The sequence below is a fragment of the Alligator mississippiensis genome, chromosome 1 (assembly GCF_030867095.1).
Source record: "Alligator mississippiensis isolate rAllMis1 chromosome 1, rAllMis1, whole genome shotgun sequence".
NCBI classification, from domain to species: Eukaryota; Metazoa; Chordata; order Crocodylia; family Alligatoridae; genus Alligator; species Alligator mississippiensis.
The window spans coordinates 127,200,018-127,223,424 of NC_081824.1; the positions used below are offsets into that span (position 1 = coordinate 127,200,018).

Sequence of the window (23,407 nt, forward strand, 5' to 3'; positions counted from 1 at the left end):
TTTATTGACACTATAATCACTGCTGATCTACGCATTTCCTAGCTTTCAAGAGCTCAAAACGTGTTTTTTTTTAATGGTTTCAACTTCTGATGTGTGGCTTGGCACTTCGGTACTTTTTGTATTTACTCTTGTTCATCATTTTGACTTTTTAATTTCAACACTTTTCTTAAATAGCTTTTTCAAGAATTTTGCTCTTTTCACTTCCAGAGCTAGTTGTTTTGAGTTGTATGCGTTTGTCTTTCAGGGTGTTGTTTGCTCCTTCAATCCTTTAAAAAGGAGGAGATTTATTCATCAGTTTCAAGTGATGACCAGGCATCAGAAATATATCATTAACTTCAGATATCTGTTGTATCCTTGGAAGCTGAATGCTCTGTACATGAATGCTCTGAGTGTGCAGATATCACCAAATGCACTCACCTAGAGAACTCTTCAAATTTCTTAGTATATCTCATCTCATGAAGAGATGTGGGAGACATCTCATGAAGTCTCCCACATCTAGTGCATTGCCAGAGTCACAGTACAAAGCTGAGTAGGCATTAGTCACTGATCATGAGAACTCAGATGCTGGTACTGCCTTTGTCATCACAATCCCTTTCCTGCTTTCATATCCTGTAAGCCAGCTTCATGACCAAAGTACTCTGTGCCACAAAGATTCTATTATATCCTGAAGCCACTGGCCTGTGGCCAATTAAAGACAGTAATGACTTGAATTAATTTATAGTCAAAGAGAAATTCTAGATTTCTAAATAGCAGTCATATTTAAGAAGACTAACGCTGTGTTCTGGGCCTGTGGATACCTTGGAGATTGCGTCTCAAGATCTTGGGAGTATTTTAGGTTCACTCTACAGAATGAATATTATCGTGGTTATATTCTTTTTTGGGCTATCATTGACACTACTGGATTCATAAAATACTTGGGAGTAACAGTAGCCTATTTGCACAGGATGGTGTCCCCCAATTTGTTAATTCAGTTGGCAGTTCTAGGACACTTGTGTGTGGGTATTAAATTTCAGCACTTGCTAGTAAACTACCTTATGTTTCATCTTGTTCTGTACAGTCAAATAGAATCCCTGGAGCTCAACCAAATATAGATTAACTCACGGAATTATGTAGGAATTGAAGACCTTTGCTCTTGTGAAAAGGTTATGCAATTGAAAGCTTGGTCAGTGCTGTGAATGTTTGACCTTGTATAGGGTAACCCCAGTGGGCCTTGATAATTGAGTAGAAGCATACAATGCACGGACTTTTGTAACCTATTTGTATTATAAGTGATATCTAGACTCAGTGACCTAGCTCTGGACCAGGAATAATCTTTCCTAGAGCAGTGGTTCCCAACCTTTTCTTTTACCGCAGCCTGGCGGGAGCAGAACAGGGCATGTGGAGCTGGCTTCCTCCCTCCCAAGTCTCCCCTGCCATCTGCCTTTAACCCTGGAAGGTCAGCTGTAACCCCAGAAGCTGCTTGCTTGGGCGGACAGACAGGGCTCTGAGCAGGGGGCTCATGCCATGACCCTGCAGCCAACCTGGCACAGCCTGGTACTGGGCCGTGGCCTAATGATTGGGAACCTCTGCCCTAGAGAATACATTTCCAATTGCTACCTGTACTAATAGCAGAAACCACGTATGCATCAAAATTGTTTTTGGTCAGCATTTCCTCTCTCCAGTAACAGCGCTAGTCTGTCTGGGTTCTAAAGATATCTGGTCTTATACACATTAATGTACTTCAGAAATTTGGTCTCCTCAAAAGTGATTCTGATTCAAACAAAGACATCTAGGCCACTGTAATTCACATAAACAAGCAGAGGGGTACCAGACTGTACTTCCTTGTGCAGGTAAGCCATGCAGGTGTGGAGAGAAGCTCTGCTCTACAAGATGTTTGAGTTGCCTTATATTTAACAGAGAAGAAGAATGTGAACACAGACTATATTGCTTCCTGATAGAACTTTACAAGCATTATCTGGATCCAGGGAAATGGTGAATCTCACTTTTCTGTAGGAATCATCATTTGGTTGTTCATAAGACAGTTAGCAAGAGAGGTGTCTTGTTGACCCTGTAAGTCTTTCTATTGGGACAATCCTCCCTGGCAAAAATGCTTGTGTATTTCAGAAGATCTTATAGTACAGTGTCCCTTGTAATCCCACAGTGGCTAGTCAATATGGTCTTCAACTCTGTTGCAGAGAGCTAATGCCTATTCCAAAGACCTTGCATGACTAAAGGCAGAACCAAAATATTTAGTTCCATTCAACCTATAGAAATACTTCCTGACTGTTTGATTCCTGCTCTAGGGTCATGAAGTTAAAGCAAGTGACTCAAGTCATCCTTGCATTTTAAAAGCTATTTACTCCTAGAAGGACTTAAGATTACCTGAGAAAAAGATTTATGATATAGTGCTACTGGCTTCTTCACTTGGCTTGCCCAAAAGCTGCTTGAACTTCGCTTCTTTGGATCCAAGTTAAAAATTAATGCTATCTACTTGTCTGCTGTGTGATCAATGATTTGTTGGTCAAAGACAAAGCAGCTATGTCCACAAACCCTACCTGAACATGATGGTGAAGGGTTGAAACATTCTGATCCTACTACCCCACACTCCAAATAAAGTGTCCCTCTTAACAGATTGATAATTTCTTTTTTAAATAGCTACTATGTATTTCTCCTTGTGACTGAGCTTACAGAGTGAACAACAAACTCTATTAACTGATCCATGTTATGTCGAGTTTTACAAGAATAAGTTGGTTTAGCACAATAAACTGAGACTTGTCTCCAAAGTATTATTGTAATTCTACTTAAGTGAACATATTGTAAAGGCAGCTTTTTCTCATGCTGATATGCCCATCCTACTTCAGAAGAATTTACTATTCTACTTGAATTTAATTAGAGACATTAGGAAATCCACACAATTTGTTTTGGTTTGATACCAGTTACCCTGGAGGTGCCATAACTAAGAGGCCATGCTCAAATGATTTTGCATTACTATGTTTTTGTTTGAAGATGAAAATGCTGATCAAGGTGGAATCTGTCTGACGTCAAAGTGTCTGCAGTTGTCCAGATAGTGTTTTATATTTCGGATGTATGCAAGGCCGCTGCATCACTTACAAAGCAGCATTGCTTGGATTCTTTCTCCACTTTGTCTAATTTTGGGAGATTAGACAGAGTCTGATCTGATGGCCACCTATAAGCTTATCAGGGGTGACCACCAGTATTGCGGGAACATTTGTTCACCAAAGTGCCCCAAGGGATGACAAGGTCGAACAGTTATAAACTACTGCAAGACCATTTCAGGCTGGACATAAGGAAGAATTTCTTTACTGTCCGAGCCCCCAGGGTCTGAAATAGCCTGCCATCGGAGCTGGTTCAAGCACCTATGTTGAATACCTGGAAGAAAAAAATGGATGCTTATTTTGCTGGGATCCTATGACCCCAGCTGACTTCCTGCCTTTAGGGCAGAGGGCTGGATTCGATGATCTTCCAAGGTCCCTTCCAGCCCTAATGTCTGTGAAATCTAATCTAATCTAATTTTGGGAGTCTAGTAGGGGCAGAGGAGTCTTTGCTTCCCACTAACATCAGAAACTGGTGAAAAGTTCCAAGGATATTGTTTACCACCCAGAAATAATATGGTCACTTGTAGGCAAATAGACTATTATCCATAGACTCATAGAAGTAGGGTTGGAAGAGATCTTCAAGTCCGACCCCCTTCCTGGGCAGGAGGAAAACTGGGCTCAAATGACCCCAGTCAGGTAGGCATCAAGCCGCTTCTTAAAGACCCCCAGAGTGGGAGCCAGCACCACTTCCCTTAGAAGTTGGTTCCAGATCCTAGCCACCCTAACTGTGAAGTAGTTCTTACGGATGTCTAATCTAAACCTACTCTCCAACAACTTGTGGCTGTTATTCCTTGTTATCCCAGGGGGAGCTAGGGGAAACAAGGTCTCCCCCAAACCCTTCTGGTCCCCCCTAGTGAGTTTATAGATGGTCACCAGGTCCCCCCTCAGCCTTCTCTTGTGAAGGCTGAACAGGTTCAGGTCCCATAGCCTCTCATTGTAGGGTCTGCCCTGCTGTCCCCGGATCATGCGGGTAGCCCTCCTCTGGACCCTCTCACTGTTGTCCACATCCCTCCTGAAGTGGGGTGCCCAGAACTGGACACAGTACTCCAGCTGTGGCCTGACCAGTGTTGCGTAGAGGGGGAGGATCACCTCCTTGGCCCTACTTGAGATGCACCTGTGGATGCATAATAAGGTCCGGTTAGCCCTGCTGACCGTGACCTTGCATTGTCGGCCCATGTTCATCTTGGAGTCAATAATGACTCCAAGATCCCTTTCTGCCTCCGTGCTCTCAAGAAGGGAGTTTCCCATCTTACATAAGTGTGCTGCTGGTTACTACTGCCCAAGTACAGCACCCTGCACTTGTCCGTATTGAAACCCATCCTGTTTTTATTAGCCCACCCCTGCCAACCTATCCAGGTCTTGCTGCAGTCTTTCCCTCCCTACTAGCATGCCCACCTCACCCCAAATCTTGGTATCATCAGCAAATTTAAACAGGTTGCTTTTCACCCCATCGTCCAAATCGCTGATAAAGAAATTGAACAGTGCGGGCCCAAGGACCGAGCCCTGGGGGACTCCGCTGTCCACTTCCCCCCAGGTCGAATATGACCCATCCACCACCACCCTCTGAATATGACCCTTCAGCCAATTTGTTATCCATCTGACTGTGTAGGCATCAATGCCAGTCGCCTAGTTTTTTAATTTTTTTTTTCCCCACATACCATATGTGGAAGTTGCCACAAAGAAATGAGCCTTGTGACACTGAAAAAATGTTGCATAGTCACCATTAGAGGGGTGATAGGCATGCCCAGCACCACTGTCATGAGCATACCTAAGACAGATTCCGAAACCATACCCTGGGCATGTGCCAAAGAGAGATCATAAAATGATTTTTGTAGCATGTGGGTAGTGGAGTGAATGGGCAAGGCTTGCTTTTTTGGCTATGTCCTTGGGCTGTGTCCCAAGACCACCATAAAGACAGTATCGATATGCTCATAGTTTATATGTTACCCCACTCTGGAGAGCTTTGGCTCCCTTACACAGAGACCCAGACATGCAGACGTGTTAAGATTATAATTCTGTTTTGTAAGATTTGCTTTAGGATTATTTCATCTTGAATGCAGTAAAATCTAGGTAAAAGGAAGACTGATTCACTCAATGATTAAGTTGTCTTTTTAAAAAAAATACTTTCTTTGCCTGTTTTCCTGTATTCCTGTGAGTTGCTTATTTAGAATTTTTTTCCTCTTGATGAAAAAACCAGGAATTGTGGATGGATTAAATGCTGTAATTTACAGTGTAGACTTTGTGAAAAAATATACTCAAATTATATATTGACAGTGTTGCGTGAGAGCTTGAACATACCCATGATATCTCACATGATCTTTCTGAGTAAATGAGATTTTAAACTTAATTCCCAATCAAATTACCCACCCTTAAACATTCTGCTTAAATTTATGGCTTATTGGTGATGACATAGTAGAAGTTCATGTTAGAAATTAATTATTCAACCACACTTTAGATGTGTGGTAGATTAGGGACATTTTAGGTCTTAATCCCAAGGAATGAAGCATGTGGCATGTTGTATTTATTACCTGTGAGGTCTTATGTCACTGAGTGGCACCTATTTGAATCTTGTCTTTTGAAGTATCTGTTAGTATGATAAAAATAAAAACAGAAAGCCTGTGATTGTAAGATTATAATGTATAAATATAAGTGAGAAACTGCATACTAATAACTAAAAATGCAGTCTTCCTTAACTTTAATGAACTTTTAATTCTCTTCTCAAGTTTGCCAAGTTTAAGGCCATTGTTGGATGTATACTACCTGCCTCTCACCAATATGCGGATAGCCAGAACATTCTGCTTCACCAACAATGGGCAAGCATTGTATCTTGTCTCGCCTACAGAAATCCAGAGAATCACCTACAGTCAAGAAACTTGTGAAAATCTACAGGTAAACAGTAAAAATTACTGTATTTTTTACTGAAGCAAGTTTCCACCAGAGGTCTCAGCTTTTCATTGTGGATGTTTACATGGTAGTTTAAGACCCCTTCTAAAAAAGTTATCATGTGCTTGTGAGCTTGGAAGTATAAAGCACAGCATGCCTGCTGATGAATCTGATGTAAACATTGGCCTAGGTTGTGGGTTTTTTTCCTTCCAGTGGTATTGAAGCATTTTTTCTCTTTATAGAGGACATGCCTTCCTGTTAATATCATACCCTTGGTCCATACAAAACTTCCTTGATAATTTAGGTAGATAAGTATTTCAAAATGCCTCCAATCAACAGAACTAATCCAAGCTGCATGCTTCTGTGTGAAAGGAGAATACACTCAAAGTATTTTGATTATCAGCACTTCCCAAACTTTTTGGCTGAATAAACCACTATCAACCACAGAATTTTGTGTGGACCTCAAAGAATCTTCTCATCGAACTTGAAGGCTGCCAAGGACATATGGGAGAAACTATAAGAAGATCTGCCAGTCTTTACAATTAAAAGTTTGATGGTACCATCTTGGTGGTCCATGAGAAATTATGAGGGTGACAGTGGTTCATTCAGCCAAAAAGTGGTGTAGGGAACTATTGGGTTGAAGCGTTATATCCTAGAATTGTCAGAGACCTAGGGTGAGTTTCTTCAGCATTGACCTGTGTGGTGTATAAGAGGGTGGGAGGTAGTATAAAGGGAGTCTAAGAAACCCAGTCTTATATAGGTACACATTCTCCCAGTTGCAGGAATTGTGAAAGTTGCATTGCAAAGAGCCCTTTGTAAGCCTTGATATAAGGAATATGCTGGTTGCTAGTCTGAGGTATGAGATGCAGAGTTGACATGAGAGGTCATAAAAGAGTCTGACCATGTTCTTTGTGTAAAGCAACCCAGAGCGGTTTCTGTTCATTAGTTTCTGAAGGATAACTAAATTACACTGGAGGGCACTCTACCTGCCAGAAAGCTCAGAAACATGAAAGCACAAGGGTGGAGTTCAGGTACAAATTTTGCATATAGCATGCTGGATACTAGTAGCAGGGATATGCAGCCAGCACCCCTCCCCCTCCCCCCCCCAACCTTTCCCTGCAAAAAAAAGTGGGGGAACAAATGTAGGCCCTGACTTGTAATTGATTCTTTGCAAGTGGATCGTTGTGCCCATGTATAGACCTATTGACCTCAGCAGGACTTCCCTAGGGGCCCTTCCTCCTACAGCAAGTAGCAGGATTGGGGCATGATTTCTTTTTTGGGAAAACTACCATGACACCTTCAACAGCAGTGCAGAATTGGACATAGTTAAGCATCAGGTGTGATTCTGAGGCCACTTGGTATCTTTCCTTGCCTTAATTCAGAAGAATTCATTAGATAAAGTAGACCTGACCATTAAATAGTAGGATGTGTTTTCATGTGTAGGCACAGGTTATTTCATGAGAGAAGCTTTAGATATTATCTTGTAAACATGTGGGATGAAACTTTCAAAATCAGCCAGCATTGTCCTAACTTGTCACCTCACCCAATGTGTTCACCTGATGGATGGAACCAAAGAGTGGGGATTTAAGACATCAGCATCTCAGAGCAATGTATGATCAAAGGTAGAATCACTTACACTTGCTCTAGTGGCATTGGGAAGGTGCGATCTTTTGAAATAGAAATTCTAGGATAGAATCTTCTGATATCCATAACAAATGCACAGTTGTCACATAATATTACATTATGTAATGTTTTAGAAGTGATGGACATTTGTTAGTTATTTTCTGGACTAGTTATTTTCCTTGCTATTGAACCTCTATTAAATGTAAAACCAAATTTAAAAGTGCTCCTGAAAGGATAATAATACTTTGCAGGGTTTTCCAAGTATGTACCGTGGTGCAATCTAAAGGTGTGAATTTTTGAAGTAGCTAGCAGCACAGAGCTCACCATAGGGTAGCTACCCAAGTCTTCCAGTGGTCTTGGGTGGGTTTTGCAGCCCATGCTGGCCCCAGTAGTGTCCTACCTACACTGTTGTTTACTATCTGTACTACCTAATTTAAAATCTATCTTGGCTATGTGCACGCAAGCTGCTCTCACACGTTTGGATCCCAGTGTGACAATACTCTAACACTGGGGGTGAAATTGTGATACCCTTGAAGTCAATGAGTTTGGCTGTTATCTCAATGATATTCTAGGATTTTATTCTAAAATTCTAAGAAGTGGTGGATGGACCGGCTAGATAGCTAACCATTGTCCATCCTAATATGATTTACCTTTTAAGGAATCTAATATAAATATGATTTTCAGAGCCACATCTGTATTGCAAAGGGAATGGCACTGTTTCTCACTTTCTTTTATTAATGCATTCTTAAATCCTTCCACTTTGCATATCATGAATCAGAAAAAAAAAAGTGCTTATTTATATGATGGTGGACTACCACAATAATAAACTGGCTGTCCATACCCTAATGTACTTTAGGCTAAGGAAAAGTCTTGAACTTTCACAGTAATCTAATTCTTAAAAAGAGAAGGCGGCATAATATCAACAACATGCATGAGTGGATGTAAATTTGATATAAAGAAGTTATAGTGAAGATGTAATGAATTGTATTTAATATAGTTTTGGCAAGAATTAATAGGTATTACCCAAGTTTTTATTTGAGAGAATACTCAGAAATGTTTCTTGGCAACAGTGATTAATTACAAGCTCAAAGTATTAAAGAACATTGGATAACATTGAATAATTGTATAATCCCATTCTTTAATTCTCTGAAATGTTACCAAAGTAAAGTAGTTCTATATATCTACTGCAAGTAGCGAGAGAGAATGATAGATCCTAGGGAGAGAATGTTGCTTTGAGAAATTCAGACCTTGAAAATCACTGGATAAAATGAAAGTGTACTCCAGGAACATTGTGCATTTGTCAGTGTCTAAAAAAAAAAAAAAAAAAATTGAACGTAAGTTGTTGGTAGTAATAGAGCCTGTTTGTTTGTTTTTTGCAAAGGAAATGTTGGGTGAACTCTTTACTCCAGTAGAAACTCCAGAAGCACCAAACAGGGGGTTCTTTAAAGGATTGTTTGGAGGCGGTGCCCAGTCTCTTGACAGGGAAGAACTTTGTAAGATGATATTTTTTTTAATTGTTGTTGTTGTTGTTACTACTCTGCAGTAATTCCACACAAGAAAAGCAGTTTAGTTGCATAAAAATATTTTATGTAAAATGTACATTAAAAGAACATTAAGTTAATTAAGGTGTCTGCTGCCACAGACAAGGTGCTAGATGATGTGCACATATACATGCATTCTGGTGGTTCTGAGTGGCCCCTGTTGGAATCTCATGGTTCCTACTATGGTAGTTGTTCCAGCAGGATGTGCAAGGCATCCTGGGAGGCCCTAATGTCAGCTGGTATGGTTCAGAAGTTTGGGTGTATCTGCATAAACTATCAACTGCAAAGTACATGTTATTCTGTGAGCATAAAGAAAAGTGTTACAGTATTAAAGGAAGTTAAGAGTATGGGTGGATACTGTTTTGCCAGCAGAAGTAGTATTCTGTTGGTAAAAGTATGTACTGTAGACCAGTTGCAAAATATCTGTGCCTCATGCGGCACAAACTAGGGAGGTGGTGGGAAAGAGCTCCTTTCCACAGAATAAAACCTTCTAGGTAAGCCAAGGCTATGAATGGCTTCCTTGTAGCACAGAACTGGCCACAAAGAGAGCAGATCAAAAAACTTCAGTATCTAGTTTGGTAGTTGAGAAAAGCAGGAAAGAGCACCACTATGTAAGAGGCCCATGTAGGGGTGGGGTGAGAGTTCCCTGTGCAGCTGTTGCTAAGGGAAAAAGTATCTGATCAAAGGCTCTAATATGAGCCTACCCATAGTGAAAATGGGTACATAGTCAATACAAGTAAAAGAACTTGCTCATTAGTAACTTTTCTTGTAACTGCATGATTATTTTCACTAGGGCTGTTTGAAATTTTGACAAGTGCTTCTTTTCAAAGCTGTTTTGATATGTTTCAGCTGTTCCCAGGGGGCACAGGCCCCCGGATGATGCGGGCTGACACTGCCGGCCAGGACCAGCGCTGGACACAACCTGTGCCAAGTGCTGGGAAAACTAGTGCTGCCACTGGCCCCAGCCAGAAGCACCAGCCTGCTGTCATCCCATGCACAGATCAGGGGCCCAGCAACCCGCGGGATGGCTGTGGGGCTGTGCTAGACTCCTCCCGGGGGGGCGCAGGTCCCCGGATCTGCACATGGGATGACAGCAGGCTGCCACTGCCAGCTGAGGGCAGTGCCAGAACTTGTTCTTCCCAGCACTCATCATGGGCTGCAGCAGACAGACTCAGGTGCTGGCATTGGCCCCAGCCAGCAGCGGCAGCATGCTGTCATCCTGCGCACAGATCGGGGGACCTGACAACATGCTGCTGCTGCCAGCTGCGGCCAGCACCAGCACCTGAGACTGCCCAGCAAAATGTTGCCAGCCTTACTCTACACTAGGAATTTGTGACCTTCAAAAAACCTTTGTGCTTTGATCACAAATGACTTTACTTCATACCCCTGTTATTGACATAAGTATGCCAGTAAAGTTTGTCACTTAGACCCAAAACTTGAACTGGGAGAGAAACCTGTTTAATGAAATTGCCATCATTTACAATAAGCAATTAGTACTGTTTCTAGGCAGAACCAGCACTAGTTACTCATGGCATTTTTGCACGTATAAGCACTACAGCACCGGGTGCTTTGAAAAGTGCCCGACACTGTGACACTTACAGTTGTATAAGTGGCGAAATGCATGCCAGCACTGAGAAAATGATAATGGTGTGCTTTTGAACTAAAACAGATTGGAGGCATTTTAGTTCAAAAGCGCACTGCTGCCATTTTCTGTACACTGACACGCATTTCACCACTTATACAACTTCACACAGCGCAGCGCAGTTTGCCTCACCTCATGTGTGGAACAGACTTGATTTAATCGAGTTTGCTCCGAAGTGGCAGATCTCTGGCGCAACATAGGACAAAAAAAATTATGGGTATAAATGCCCTTAGTCACCCAAGCAAAAATTAATTACACTTATTTTACGAATGAGAAGTGTAGTAATTTTATAGTAACATGTAATGTATGTTTAATGGCCTTTTTTTGGATAATAGAGTATAAAAACTAGGGAAAGCTTATTCATATTTAATTAAAGGAGCTTCCTAGATTAAACCACCATACTTTTTTATCTTGAAGTTGTAATTTATTGGTATCAAGTAGCATATCTACTCAAATATAAAATGAGGTTTCTCCCCCACTTATCATAGGAGGAACCCCCTCATCTTAATTTGAGTGCAGGTGGAGGGAGGGGCAATGGATGCAGCTACAGCTCCATCTCTAAGCCCAGGGTTGGATTCAGAGCTGCAGCCACTGCCTCTTTCACCTACCACCTGCCCCTAAAGCATCTGCTACACCCTGCTTCCATCTTTGCTCCCCACCCCTATCACTTATCTTCTCATTGCAACTTCCCTTATAGGCTCTGGCCACACAGCAGCAACAGCAGCTGTGGCCCCAGCTCTGGGGCCAGGGCTGAAGCTGCCACCACCCCAAGAACTGCTAGCAGGGCTTGATGCAGCATGTGCTCTGTCCTTCTTACCCCAGCCCAGAGCAGGGCCCCATTTAGAGCCAGAGCTTGAAAAAGAAAGATAAGCAATGGGAGGCAAGCAGCAAAGGGGGCCAAGCAAGTGGGGGCAAGTGGTGGAGGGGGACAGGTGCCAGGGGTACAGGTACGGTGTGGAGCAAATGACAGGGAAGCCAGACAGGAGGGGTAGGACTCAGGGAGGCAAGACAGCAGCAGTGCAGGGAGGGTGGGGGCAAGCAACAAGGGGTATAAGCACTATGGGGGCAGGCGAGGGGTGCACAGGCACTGGGGAGGGAGGCAGGGAGCCAGGGTGGCAAGTGGTCATGGGGGGACAGGCAGCAAGGGTCAGGGATCAGGCCACTGGACTCCCCTGCCACTGCTTGCCTGCTGCAGTGGTGGGGGAGGGACAAATTTAAGATGACCCTCCACAAATTATATTCTAAAAATGGAAAATTTATAACAAATACATATATTTTCTATGTCTAGAATCTAATTCTGAGGGGGTTTTCTTAGATTTAGAGTTGTCTTGATTTGGGGTAAATATGGTAGTTAGGCACTGGTTTAAAAATTAACCCATGGTAAGAAATTTTATTTTTTTTGTGTTGTTTTTTTCTGTTTGTTTGTTTTGTTTTGTTATCTTGATCTTTGAATATGTCAAGTTGGAGAATCATCATCTGGAAAGGCATCAAGGAGTCTTGCTCAGCATATCCCAGGGCCAGGTGGTATCGAAGGTGTTAAAGGAGCAGCATCTGGTGTTGTTGGTGAACTAGCACGAGCCCGGCTGGCACTAGATGAAAGAGGACAGAAACTGGGAGACCTGGAAGAAAGAACGGCAGCTATGCTTTCTAGTGCTGATTCTTTCTCTAAACATGCTCATGAGGTAAGTATTATTAGATCTTTAACCTGACAGAGATGTGGAAATTGCACTTCTGACTTACCTTCACTAAAAACAGAACACTTGCAAAAAAGGAAACTTTATGGTTAATAGTTGACACTTCCTTTGTTTTCTCACAGAACTTTACTTTTATCTTAAGCAATAAGAAGTAACATTTCTGTTAAAGTAACCAGACTTATTCATAGGCATGGCTTGGTTCTGTAACAAATAGCTGATGTGATACACTTTCAGGGATACTTTTAGGCTACATACACATATTCAAATAACCTGGGAAAGAAACTTAGCCCAAGCCATGTGTACAGACATTTGAATGCCAAGGCCCTGAAAAGTGCAGAGCTTGCAGTGCTGACACTGTGCAGCCAACGGGGGATACTGTGCACACGTCTCAATATGTCTGCAGGCTTCTTTAGTCTGCCTAGCCAACAGATTGCAGTAGTGCATAGGGCAGACCTGATTGGCTGACCCACACTGCCCATAGTCAGCTTGCATTACCCTGCAGCACAATGTTGGGCTTATGAAGGGGAGTGTTCTGGAGCACCAGAATCCAGCAAGTGACACTCTGTCCCTGGGGGTGGAGGGGAAGAAGCTGGAAGACTGTTCTCCTCTGAGTGAAGCCATGGCACGTACAGGCATTTGCTTCCCCAGGAGAAACTCTCCAGGGACTGATTTAACCCTGGTTGTTCTCAGGTTACTTTTCTCCTGGGGTGGCCATTTTTACCCTGGGAGAAAACGCATGAACATTTGTACACTTGTGGTTTCTACTGGGAGAGTAGCGACTCCCCCAAGAGAAACTGAGTGTCTGCATGAGGCCTTAAGTCAGTTTCCTTTGGCAGAGAAATTCTTGTGACAGTGTCAGATGTTTAGTGTAATTTGTTTATTTGTTCATTATGTATGTATAGTGAACACTATTGTACATGAGTCCTGTGGTCTGTAAACCAAAATAGACCCAATTATACATTAGGAATTCCAGAAATTCTTGCTCTTTTACCTTGAGTAGCCACCAGAGACAGTTTCCTACCACTTCATTGTTCTTCCAAGTCTCTTTCTGTCCTACCTGCCCCAGAACCTTCCTTTCCTTGTAAGGCTGTCTGTCTTCTCTACTGCCAGAAGAGCAGCAACAGATATACCCTTAGCAATGTTATTACAACAGTATTTTTCTGCTCACTCACAGTTCTTCACCAGATTCACATCACTCTTTATTTTACAGTCTCTCTCTCTCTCTCAAAAGAGAGAGAGAGAGAGACTGTAAAATAAAGAATTAATCAGTCTGTATTTGATTACATCAGTAAATAGAGATATTAACTGTATTGATAGATTTCCTTCATTTTTTTTTTTTTTTTTTTTTTTGCTTATTTGTAGATGATGTTGAAGTACAAGGACAAGAAGTGGTACCAGTTCTGACACCCCACATCCAAATGCATCTATTTAACTTTATTTTGAGGAAAAAAATATTTTTTCTTTTACTTAATTTCTTCAGGACCATGGAGTTAAGAGGAGTATTCACCATTGGATACTGTTGTTTCGTAGCACAAGTCATACCCTGTTTTACCTCCGTCATATGGCTTTAACTGAGGAGCATTATGTCTGAGAGAGAGAGAGAGAGACAAAAAACTGGAGTGTTTGTCTTAGCTGTGGGTTGAATGAGAGCTCGGGAATAGAGCAAGTAATAAAAGACACGTGAAGAAGAGGTAGAATGAAGGGGAGAAATGTCATGTGAGATGGGCAGGGGCAATGCAGGATCTATCCTGTGTTAAAATTTCATATGCCAAAAGTTTTTGTGCTATTGTAACTGCTGCCAGTGTTTCACCCTCCTGTGAGGGGAGGCAATAAATCAGGGGTCCAAGAGCTGGAATAAAGTTGTTTGTCTTATTGGACTGTTAACAGCTGACTTACGCCTATCCTCCCTAGGACTGGTCATTGTTGTTGTTGTTGAAGAAGAGTTAAACTCTTGCTGCCATTTCTTGTATCAGAGAAGCTGGAAGTTTGAAAAGTCCATCTTGAAAATGTATACATAGTTGACCTCTACGTAGTCTCTTCTTGGACCCCTGATCTAGTTTTCTTGTATTCACACCATACTCTGTCAAGTGCAAAACAAGAGGATAAATAATTTTGCATTAAAAATATCAAGTGACTAATATGACTCAACTGTGTGTCATGCTGGGAGTTTTCATTTGTGTTATAGCTGTGCAATGTGAAAAGTGAAAACATCTTCATCGTGATGAGGAGAATACTTCAATGTCTGTTACCTATCTTGTTTCATTTAGCTAAATAGGATTTTTTTCACCATTGGTTCAGTTTGTAAAATGTTTGGAATTGGCTGTAGGTTTCCTTCATGCTGTGAATTTTTATAAATGTTTAACAGAATGTATCTTTACAGCCATTAAAATTGCTGAGATTGGTTTCAAGCAAAACCTGCAGCTAAGATATATATGCCCCTTTAGTTCTTTCCTACCAAATCAAACAACCTTGGACTCAGGTTTCAAACATTTTTAAACTCAGTGGAGATGCTGTTGCATGGATTACAGCAAGCATCTAATGCTAATTATAACTATCAGTGTCTAGTCTTCTAGCAGATTTCTCAAATCTTATTGTAGAGCTGCTAAGTTTATATCGTAGTCCCTTCAAATACTGAAGAATGCTTACCTAAAAATTGGATTTAGTTGGTAAAACTAGTGTTTGTTATACATAGGGCTGATATCGAAAACGACCAATTAAGAGGTTCTTTATTTCAGGAAGTGGCAGACCATTAATTAAATTTGGTCAGGCAAAAAATTCATGCAGCTGAGCCAATTTAATAATTGCTGCACCAAAGCCATATCTGTAGGGATGGCCAGAGTTTAAATTGAGAGAGCGCGAGAGATGCTTAGAAGTATCTGTATTTCAGAAACTAAACTAATCATTTTCTTAACCTCCAATTGGAAATAGGCCTGGTTGTATTTTGCAGTGGGGAATAATTAGAAAGTAAGAGCTGTTGTATTTTAAATGTTCCTATAAGAATCAATAAAATTGACTCCTCCTAGCACCTTAACTCTGTATGTGTGTGCTATGCACTTCTCTTCAAGCATTCCCAGAGCAAAACTGGTTGGTATGGTTAAATGTAATTTAGTAATGTTTACAGGAAACATGGCTGCTTATTTGAGAGATGCAAAATATAAAGGGTTACGGATTCTTTAAGAAAGTAAAAAGAAAATTGTCAGTTTCATCCCCCCAAATATGTTCAGAATTTGTGACGCACATTGATTAATTAGATTTGTGTATGTTAACTTAATTTGATCTAATTGAGAAAAGGAATAAACTAAAAGGCAATAAATGAGTTCTGTTGTCTGCATCTGGGAGATGTACTGTGGATTCTACCATTCTATGCTGCACCACAACATAAAAACCCTGACTTTTTATATGTTTTTGTAAGTGGTCCAGCATGTAAAGAAAAGTTACCATTCTAAATTCTGACTAATTCCCCATAGATATGGGGTTTAATTTAACACCAGCTACATGATAACTTGGCCTGCATCATTTTAGCACTTCATGTGACACATTTTTATGGTATCATTTTGCCTCTTTTATATTAAAGTAATATTGTGTTTGCTTGCAGTTCAGAAAGCAGAGAACAAGATTACTAGATAATTTATTTCTAAAATTAGAGGTGCAATTTTCTCCTTCCTCCCCAATTTCAAAATATTTCTGTTGCTGGTACTCTGACCTGATCAAGATATGGACTGCATTTCAAAGCAACAGGAATCTATTGGAGAATTATTTTGATCAATCTCTGGGAGAGGTGCTAGTAGAAGTACTTATCAACAAGTCATAATGTCAGATCCATGAAAGCTGGCACTGGTTTGAGAGGGAAACTTGCTTGCTCTTCTGAGAAAAGCATTAGAGAACTACCAGCAGGCAAAGGAAGACTAAATGGAATGAGAAAGTATATGCTAACACAGGAAAAATATTGGTTTATTTGGACTGAAGAATCTGATGCAATTTCTTTAACATTTATTTCTGCTGCTTGTGTGTTTTTGTTTGAAAATTGAAGATCATAACATTCATTTCTTAAACATGAATTCACAGTTGGTTCTTAGTTATGAGAGTTGCGTACTCTTTTTTTAATTGCATTTCAGTCTTAAACATTAGTTTTGTCATTTTTCTCATCAAAGAGATGATACTGAGGCAAAGTCTCATTTTTATTTGCTGTTATTGGTCAAGTCCCTCTAAAATGAATTTACTTGAAAGAGGGGAATCGCATTTGTCCTCTTGGTTGGCATTTTAGTTGTTTAACCTTTTACTCTGTATCTGGAAGAATAGCAAAATACAACTGAACTCTATAACTCTTTCCTCTCTCATCTTTTGATGGAAGTGTGAGAAGTTGCTGCTATTTATTTGTCTTTTATGTACTGTGTCGCATTTAATTACCTTGAAACTGAAGAAGCTTTTCTTCAACATAGGAATCCTGCCAAATTATTATTTCTTCTGAATGTTGTTTCATGTAAATATGTGTCTACTCCAAATAAGTCTGAAAGTGTTACACCCCAGGCATCTTGAAAGATTTGTTGTTTGGAAAATGAACACTTACGAAGTATTACATTAATTTATAACTGTATTACTTGTCTGTATTTTAACATAGTTCTGCTATGTGTTTCTTGCATGACAGAGCGCATTAGAAAGCTATATCCAAAGGTGATTTTTTTTTTGGCAGTTTTTTTTTCCTTTTTCCTTTTTTTCCCCTTTGCTTAAGTAGCACTGATCTCACCTGAACTTTAAACTTGAATTTTTTCCTGCACTTTAATTCAGACTTGGTATTTTGATTGTTAATTTTTATTTTCATGTTTCTGTAGTTCAGGTTCATTATTTGTATATAAGCACATACATTCAATATGGAGAGCTTAGAACAGTCTAATATGTGTACATTTGAAAATTACGTAAACCAATGAATGTGTGTTTTCATCAAAAATTGTGTATTTAAATATATACAATATAGAATCTAACAAAAGGCATTTAATTTGTCAGGATTTTCAGTTTTAAAATTACTGCAACACTTTCAGATTTGTTTCTAGATCATTCAAGATAGTAATTTGTTATATTTATACATATTTCTGAAGAATACTTTTAATTTTCAAAAGAATTTTATATATGTACACTTAACTTTAATTTTAGAAGTTTAAGTCAGAGTACTTAAAGGATGTATATTATCCATACAAAAAGTTGTTTTAAGCTTATAAGAAATACATTCATGTCTCTTATTGAGATACAATTGCTAACCACGAAAAAGAGAGACCCCATTTGCTTCACTTGAAATGCTTTGCTGAAATTTATTATATTTGCAGTGAGATGACCCACATTTTTGAACATTTTAAAATTATTCCTTAGCTTAGGGAGTGAAAGATACTGTATTTAAAAAAATCAAACCTAGTGGAAAACCTTTCTCAAGAGCTGCAACTTGCTGTTGGATGTTTACCATAATTTTTGTTTTAAAATTATTTGTAGAGTAATGAAAAAAATAGTTTTTCAGGTATTTTATTCAGCCTTTTTAAATAATAAATTTCCAAAAAATGAAAATGGAGTTTTATGTATTTTTGTCCAATGAAGGGGTTTTTTTGTAGTTAATAAATCTTGGTTCCACATTAGTTTTACACTTGGTGATCAACATTACATGTTTTCAGATTTTGTTTTGAAAACCATATAGCCTATGGCTGAAGTGCCCTCCTCTTTCTATTCATGGTTTGATTTAACTGGGTATAAATTTGACTGCAGTTGCAGTGCTGTGTTGATGTATGTTGTTTGAATTATGTGCAATGATTGCCTTCCTTTACAGTGTAGTTTGTCAGTTGTACTTTTTCCTCATTTTAGCCAGATTCTTGTAAATCTTATGTGAATCTTTTCCTGTGGTTGATGATGACTTTGCTGCTGCCACAAAAAAAATTCAAGCATTTTGTAGACAGAAATTAACTGTATTGAGGAAAAATAATAAAAAGTGGAAAACATAGTGCATGTGGATCAGCTGAACTGTCTAACTTTATTTTCAATTTCATTGTTTAATTTGCATTGAAAAGTAAAGCTGAATTAAAATGATACCCTTTTTTTATAATCACGTGTTTTATATAGATGTAGTATACACCTTATATTTGATTCTAATGTTTCAAGAGAGGTGAGTGTATTTCTAGGTTATTTTACACTTAGAAATTTCAGGCATTGATTTTTGGTGTCTGTTGAGAGAGAGATTTTATTATACAACAATCAAATAGAAGATGCAACTAGATCGGTATTATTTTTAGTTTTAAGACAAAGCACTTAAATGCATTTTTTTTAATTTTCTGTAACTGTAGAATTCTTTTGGCAATTGCATTCCTTTATTAATAGTTATGCTACATATATACCAGTCGAGCAATTCATAGAAATTAAACCCTTTTTCAGTTTAATACAGGCAAGGAGTTGTGTACGGAGTAACATTCAGCAATAGGCAATGCAAACGGGGAAGGAGGGGAACATATTTTAAATATTCCCTTTTTTTAAAATGTGTAAATAAAGAGTACTACATTACTTTAGACCTGAGCTCTGCTATGCATAGTAGTTAGAACTAGGAGAAACATGCTGCTTTCTAGTTGTGCTACTCTTTCATTGTACCAGCACCATGGGGCAAGGGGGGCCGGGGAGGAAAAACATCAGTAAATTTTTCTAACATTGCCCATTTGTTGGGTAAGCATGCTTGATGTAGAGATTCTAGCTTGTATCTTAGTCTGTACATCCGTAGATTTTTTTTTCTTTCTTCCTTTTGTTCCTTTCAGCAGTTATTCTTCAGTTAAGTCTTGCTGAGCCCCACTAACTCTTCTGAGGGTGATTGCTGGAATATGCATTTTAGGTAGGACTGCCAATCCATCTGTCTACAAATATAGTTTCATATGATCTGCAAATTGTACTGTTACAAACACAACTATGTTAGACTGCATAGAGTTATTTTACTTACATGTACTTGAACTATGTCATCATAACAAAGGTTAAAAATTAAGTATGGAATATTTTTGTAAATAAGAAATACCTGTGCAGCTGGTATTTTAAATGAAAAAAAATGTATTATACATTAATGTTTCAGAAAAAATATTCATATATGTGTATATGAATGTGTCATTATGCTGAAGGGCTCTGATTGGGCAAAATAAACTATTCAAATCTCTCCTGAAACAACTGTAACCTAGCTTTGTTCTTTTTTTTTCCTTCCTCCAATTTCATTTTTTTGGTTTTTGTTTGTTTGTCTGTTTTAACTGGCTGATCTGTAACTCCTAGTGTCTTTTCATTCTGTGGTACTCTAAAGGTCATTCCCCATCTGTTAAAACATATTCCCTACTGAACATGTTGTGCATACAATCCGTTATTTTTTTCAGTTCCTTTACATGGTGCATTGGGCAGGAGTTTCAGTACATTTCATTTCACTTTAGGTTTGTGCTGAGTACCCTTTGGTAAGCTCTGCAAGCAGGTACAGCAGCCAGAGCAGAACTGAAACTGCTGTATGCTCTGTATATTCAATAGTGGTGACTGAATTTTGCCACCAATTCACCTCTCATTTTATAATTGTGATATCCAGATATCATTTTATAACAGTTTTTTTTCCAAATATGGGTCTATTATAGACGTAGTGCAGTGATGTTTTCCCTGAGCCCAGAGGCAACCTGAAATACTAACTTTGAGATATATGAAGTGTTCCAGTAACATATTTTTAAATCTTTTGATGTCAACTTTGCTCTCAGTATTTACTGTTTCCTATTGGTTGTTTTCACATCCAACCAACATGCTGATTCTACAAGTACATATTGCTTTTCATCTTTGTGTAGGAGCCAGAAACTCTCCAGTGATGGACTATGATGAACCATAATTCCTGTGATAGGCTATGGGTTTTATTATATTTCCGTAATAAACTGGTGTTCCTGTTATAATGCTACGCAACTCAATTTAGCTGTAGTGCTAACCCACGGAGAAAGAAGGTTTAATAAGGTCCCTACAAGGTGCCAACATTGCCTACTTGTGGGACAAGCCAAGATGGACCTGTGGCATCCACAGTCTTGAAGAGAATGGCTGACATACAAAGGTGAGGTGGCCTGTACCCAGGATGCTGCAGGGGGAAGCTGAATGAGAAGAGCATAGCAAAGGAAAGGGGGAATCTCTTGGCACCAGCTAGATTTGTCAGGTAGGGCCACGTAGAGCCAGGGAAGGTGAGAGACATAATGACCAAGGTCACAGAAGTGGGAAAGAGCCTTGTGTACCCCACTGCTCTAGAAGCCACACCTGGGCTGGATGCTCAGAAACCAGACAAGGCCCAGTGATCACAAGCAAGCACTCCTTGGAGGGCAGCCTTTGACAGTTCCCAATCTTCCAGCTTTCTATTTGCAGCCTTTATGAAAATTTTATTTTTGCTGAGCAATATGAAAACAAGAAGCTGTTTTTTAGAATAAAATCTTATCTAGTCATCAATTCTTTACATTTTCACTAAATAATTTAGCATCTTAAATCTGTAGCTGCCTCATACTGTTGCTGAAATGGGGCAGCAGTATTAATAGCTTGCTAAGGGTGAGCTGTTAGCAGACCTTAAATTTCAAGCCCATCTATGTACAAGTTATGCTGACATCTAAAATTCCATTTTTTTGCCATAAAATTCTTCCCTGGCCAGTTTCTTGGTGAAGTGTTGGCCCTGTGCCAAAATAATAAGACCAAAAAAAAGTCAGCTGTAGCAGAAGTTACTATTGGGAACAATCTGGCTAGCTATTTGGAGCATTAGAAGAAAGGAATTAAAGATCTGGTACATTAGTTGCCTGGACCTAGTACAAGGCTCATGTTGCTCTTTGGAGCCAACTTCCAAGGTAGGATGAGAACTGGTCTCTCTCCTAGTACTTCCTGATGCCAGTGACTTTGTTTTCTCCACCTTTACCTCAGCTGTACCACATAGATCAAGAACTTCTATAGGTGGGGTTAAGGGAGAGTAAGAGCCAGACAAGTCATGTTGGACTCCCCTTCACCTTATCCCATCTGGCAGACTAAGAGTACTCGACACCTAGCAATGCAGTCCCTCTCTAAGATACCAACTTTCTGGTGCTGCCAGCTAATGTAATTAATTCTGTGCCTCAGATGATAGAATCATAAAAAATTAGGGTTGGAAGGGACCTTGGGAGGTCATCTAGTCCAACCCCATGCTCAAAGGAAGACCATCCCCAAATAGATTATTCCAGCCAGGGCTTTGTCAAGCCAGGCCTTAAAAGCCTCCACAGATGGGGATTCTACCACCTCTCTAGGTAACCTGTTCCAGTGCTTCACCACTCTCTGAGTGAGAGTTTTTCCTAATATCCAACTCAAACCTACCTCCCTTTGCTGCAACTTAAGACCATTGCTCCTTGTTCTGTCATCTGCCACCACTGAGAACAGTTTAGCTCCATCCCCTTTGGAACCACCCTTCAGGAAGTTGAAGGCTGCTGTCAAATCCCCTCAGTCTTCCCTTCTACAGTCTAAAGAAGTCCATTTCCCTCAGCCTCTCTTCAGAAGTCATGTGCTTCAGCCCCCTAACCATTTTCATTGCCCTCCACTGGACTTACTACAATTTGGCCCCATTCTTTCTGTACTGGGGGCCCCAAAACTGAACACAGTGCTCCAGATGTGGCCTCACCAGTGCTGAATAGAAAGGAATATTTACTTAGCTCTGTTTGCTGGCAACACACCTACTAATGCAGCCCAATATGCCGTTAGTCTTCTTGGCAACAAGGGCACACTGCTGGCTTATATTCAGCTTATTGTCCACTGTAATCCCCAGGTCCTTTTCTGCAAAGCTGGTGCATGGGATTGTTCTGTCCCAAGTGCAGGACTTTGTACTCGTCTTTGAATCTAAGGAGATTTCTTTTGGCCCAATCCTCCAATTTGTCTGGGTCACTTTGAATCCTAGTGCTACCTACCCTCCAGCATATCTATTACTTCCCCCAGCTTGGTGTCATCCCTAAACTTGCTAAAGGTGCACTGCATCCCATCTTCCAGATCATTAATGAAGATATTGGACAAAACTGGCCCCAGGACCAACCCCTGGCACACTCCACTTGATACCGGCTGCCAACTACACATCAAGTCGTTGATCACTACTCATTGAGCCCGACGATCCAGCCAGCTTCCTGTCCACCTTACAGTCTATATCCACTTTCTATCTACCTACAAAGGAAAGAATAAAAGATCCAGTCTGTTAGTTGCCTGGATAGAAGTCTTTGCTGGAGATGCATGGCGTGAATTTTGCTCGTGTCTGTGGAACTGATAATTGCATATTAAAAATGTTTTGCTCTTTGCCATTGAAAAAATCTTTAAACCTTTAAAAAAAAACAAAAAAAAACTTGTTGCAGTCAGGCACTCACTAGTTAAGAAATACCAGAATTAAGGCCGGCTTTGCAAACTTCCTGTATTATGTGTGTCATTTATATGATCACATTTTTTCCACGCAACAATAGATGTGCAATATGACAGAATTTCTAACTGTTAACTATATGACTTCAAAACTTAAGTAATGTTCTTTTAATCGGGCAGTGACTTGTTCGTTCTGCTCGTCTACCTTCCCATTCCCAGTATGTAATAGGCCTGTGTGAAGTGGGTAATATTTGCTTCGAATTTGGCTGATTCAGGGGAAAGCGATTCGATTTGGTGATTGGAATCACTGTCCCAAGTTGATTGTGCCGAATCACCCAGGCCCATCCCCTGCCTGCTCTCCCAGCCTGGTGATGCCTGCCCTGCCTGCCATAGCTCCCGGCACTTTGGGAAAAAAAACCCCCGACTCACCGGGTGCTGTTGGGCAGGGGGGCGGTCACCACTGCCCAACGCTGCATGGGGGGGCTCTGCATGAGCCCCCTAACCCCCCTCCCCATGGCTGTCCAGCCTGCCACAGCTCCAGCCCATTAAGGAAAAAAAACAAACAAACACCCCTGG

At 40.2% G+C, this 23,407-nt stretch overlaps 1 protein-coding gene across 5 annotated transcripts in view; it reads left to right on the top strand.

The window, feature by feature from the left end:
* The window catches only part of STXBP5 (syntaxin binding protein 5), a 215,377-nt gene extending 195,720 nt beyond the window's left edge, over window positions 1-19,657 (top strand). For all 5 annotated transcript variants that reach the window (XM_019488355.2, XM_019488356.2, XM_014605540.3 and 2 more), the window contains 4 exons: window positions 5,819-5,984; window positions 8,983-9,094; window positions 12,246-12,466; window positions 13,841-19,657. In XM_019488355.2, coding sequence (XP_019343900.1) covers window positions 5,819-5,984; window positions 8,983-9,094; window positions 12,246-12,466; window positions 13,841-13,882 — 541 coding nt within the window. In that variant the 3' untranslated portion in view covers window positions 13,883-19,657. The remainder of the gene's footprint in view (window positions 1-5,818; window positions 5,985-8,982; window positions 9,095-12,245; window positions 12,467-13,840) is intronic.
* The last annotated feature ends 3,750 nt before the right edge of the window (window positions 19,658-23,407 follow it).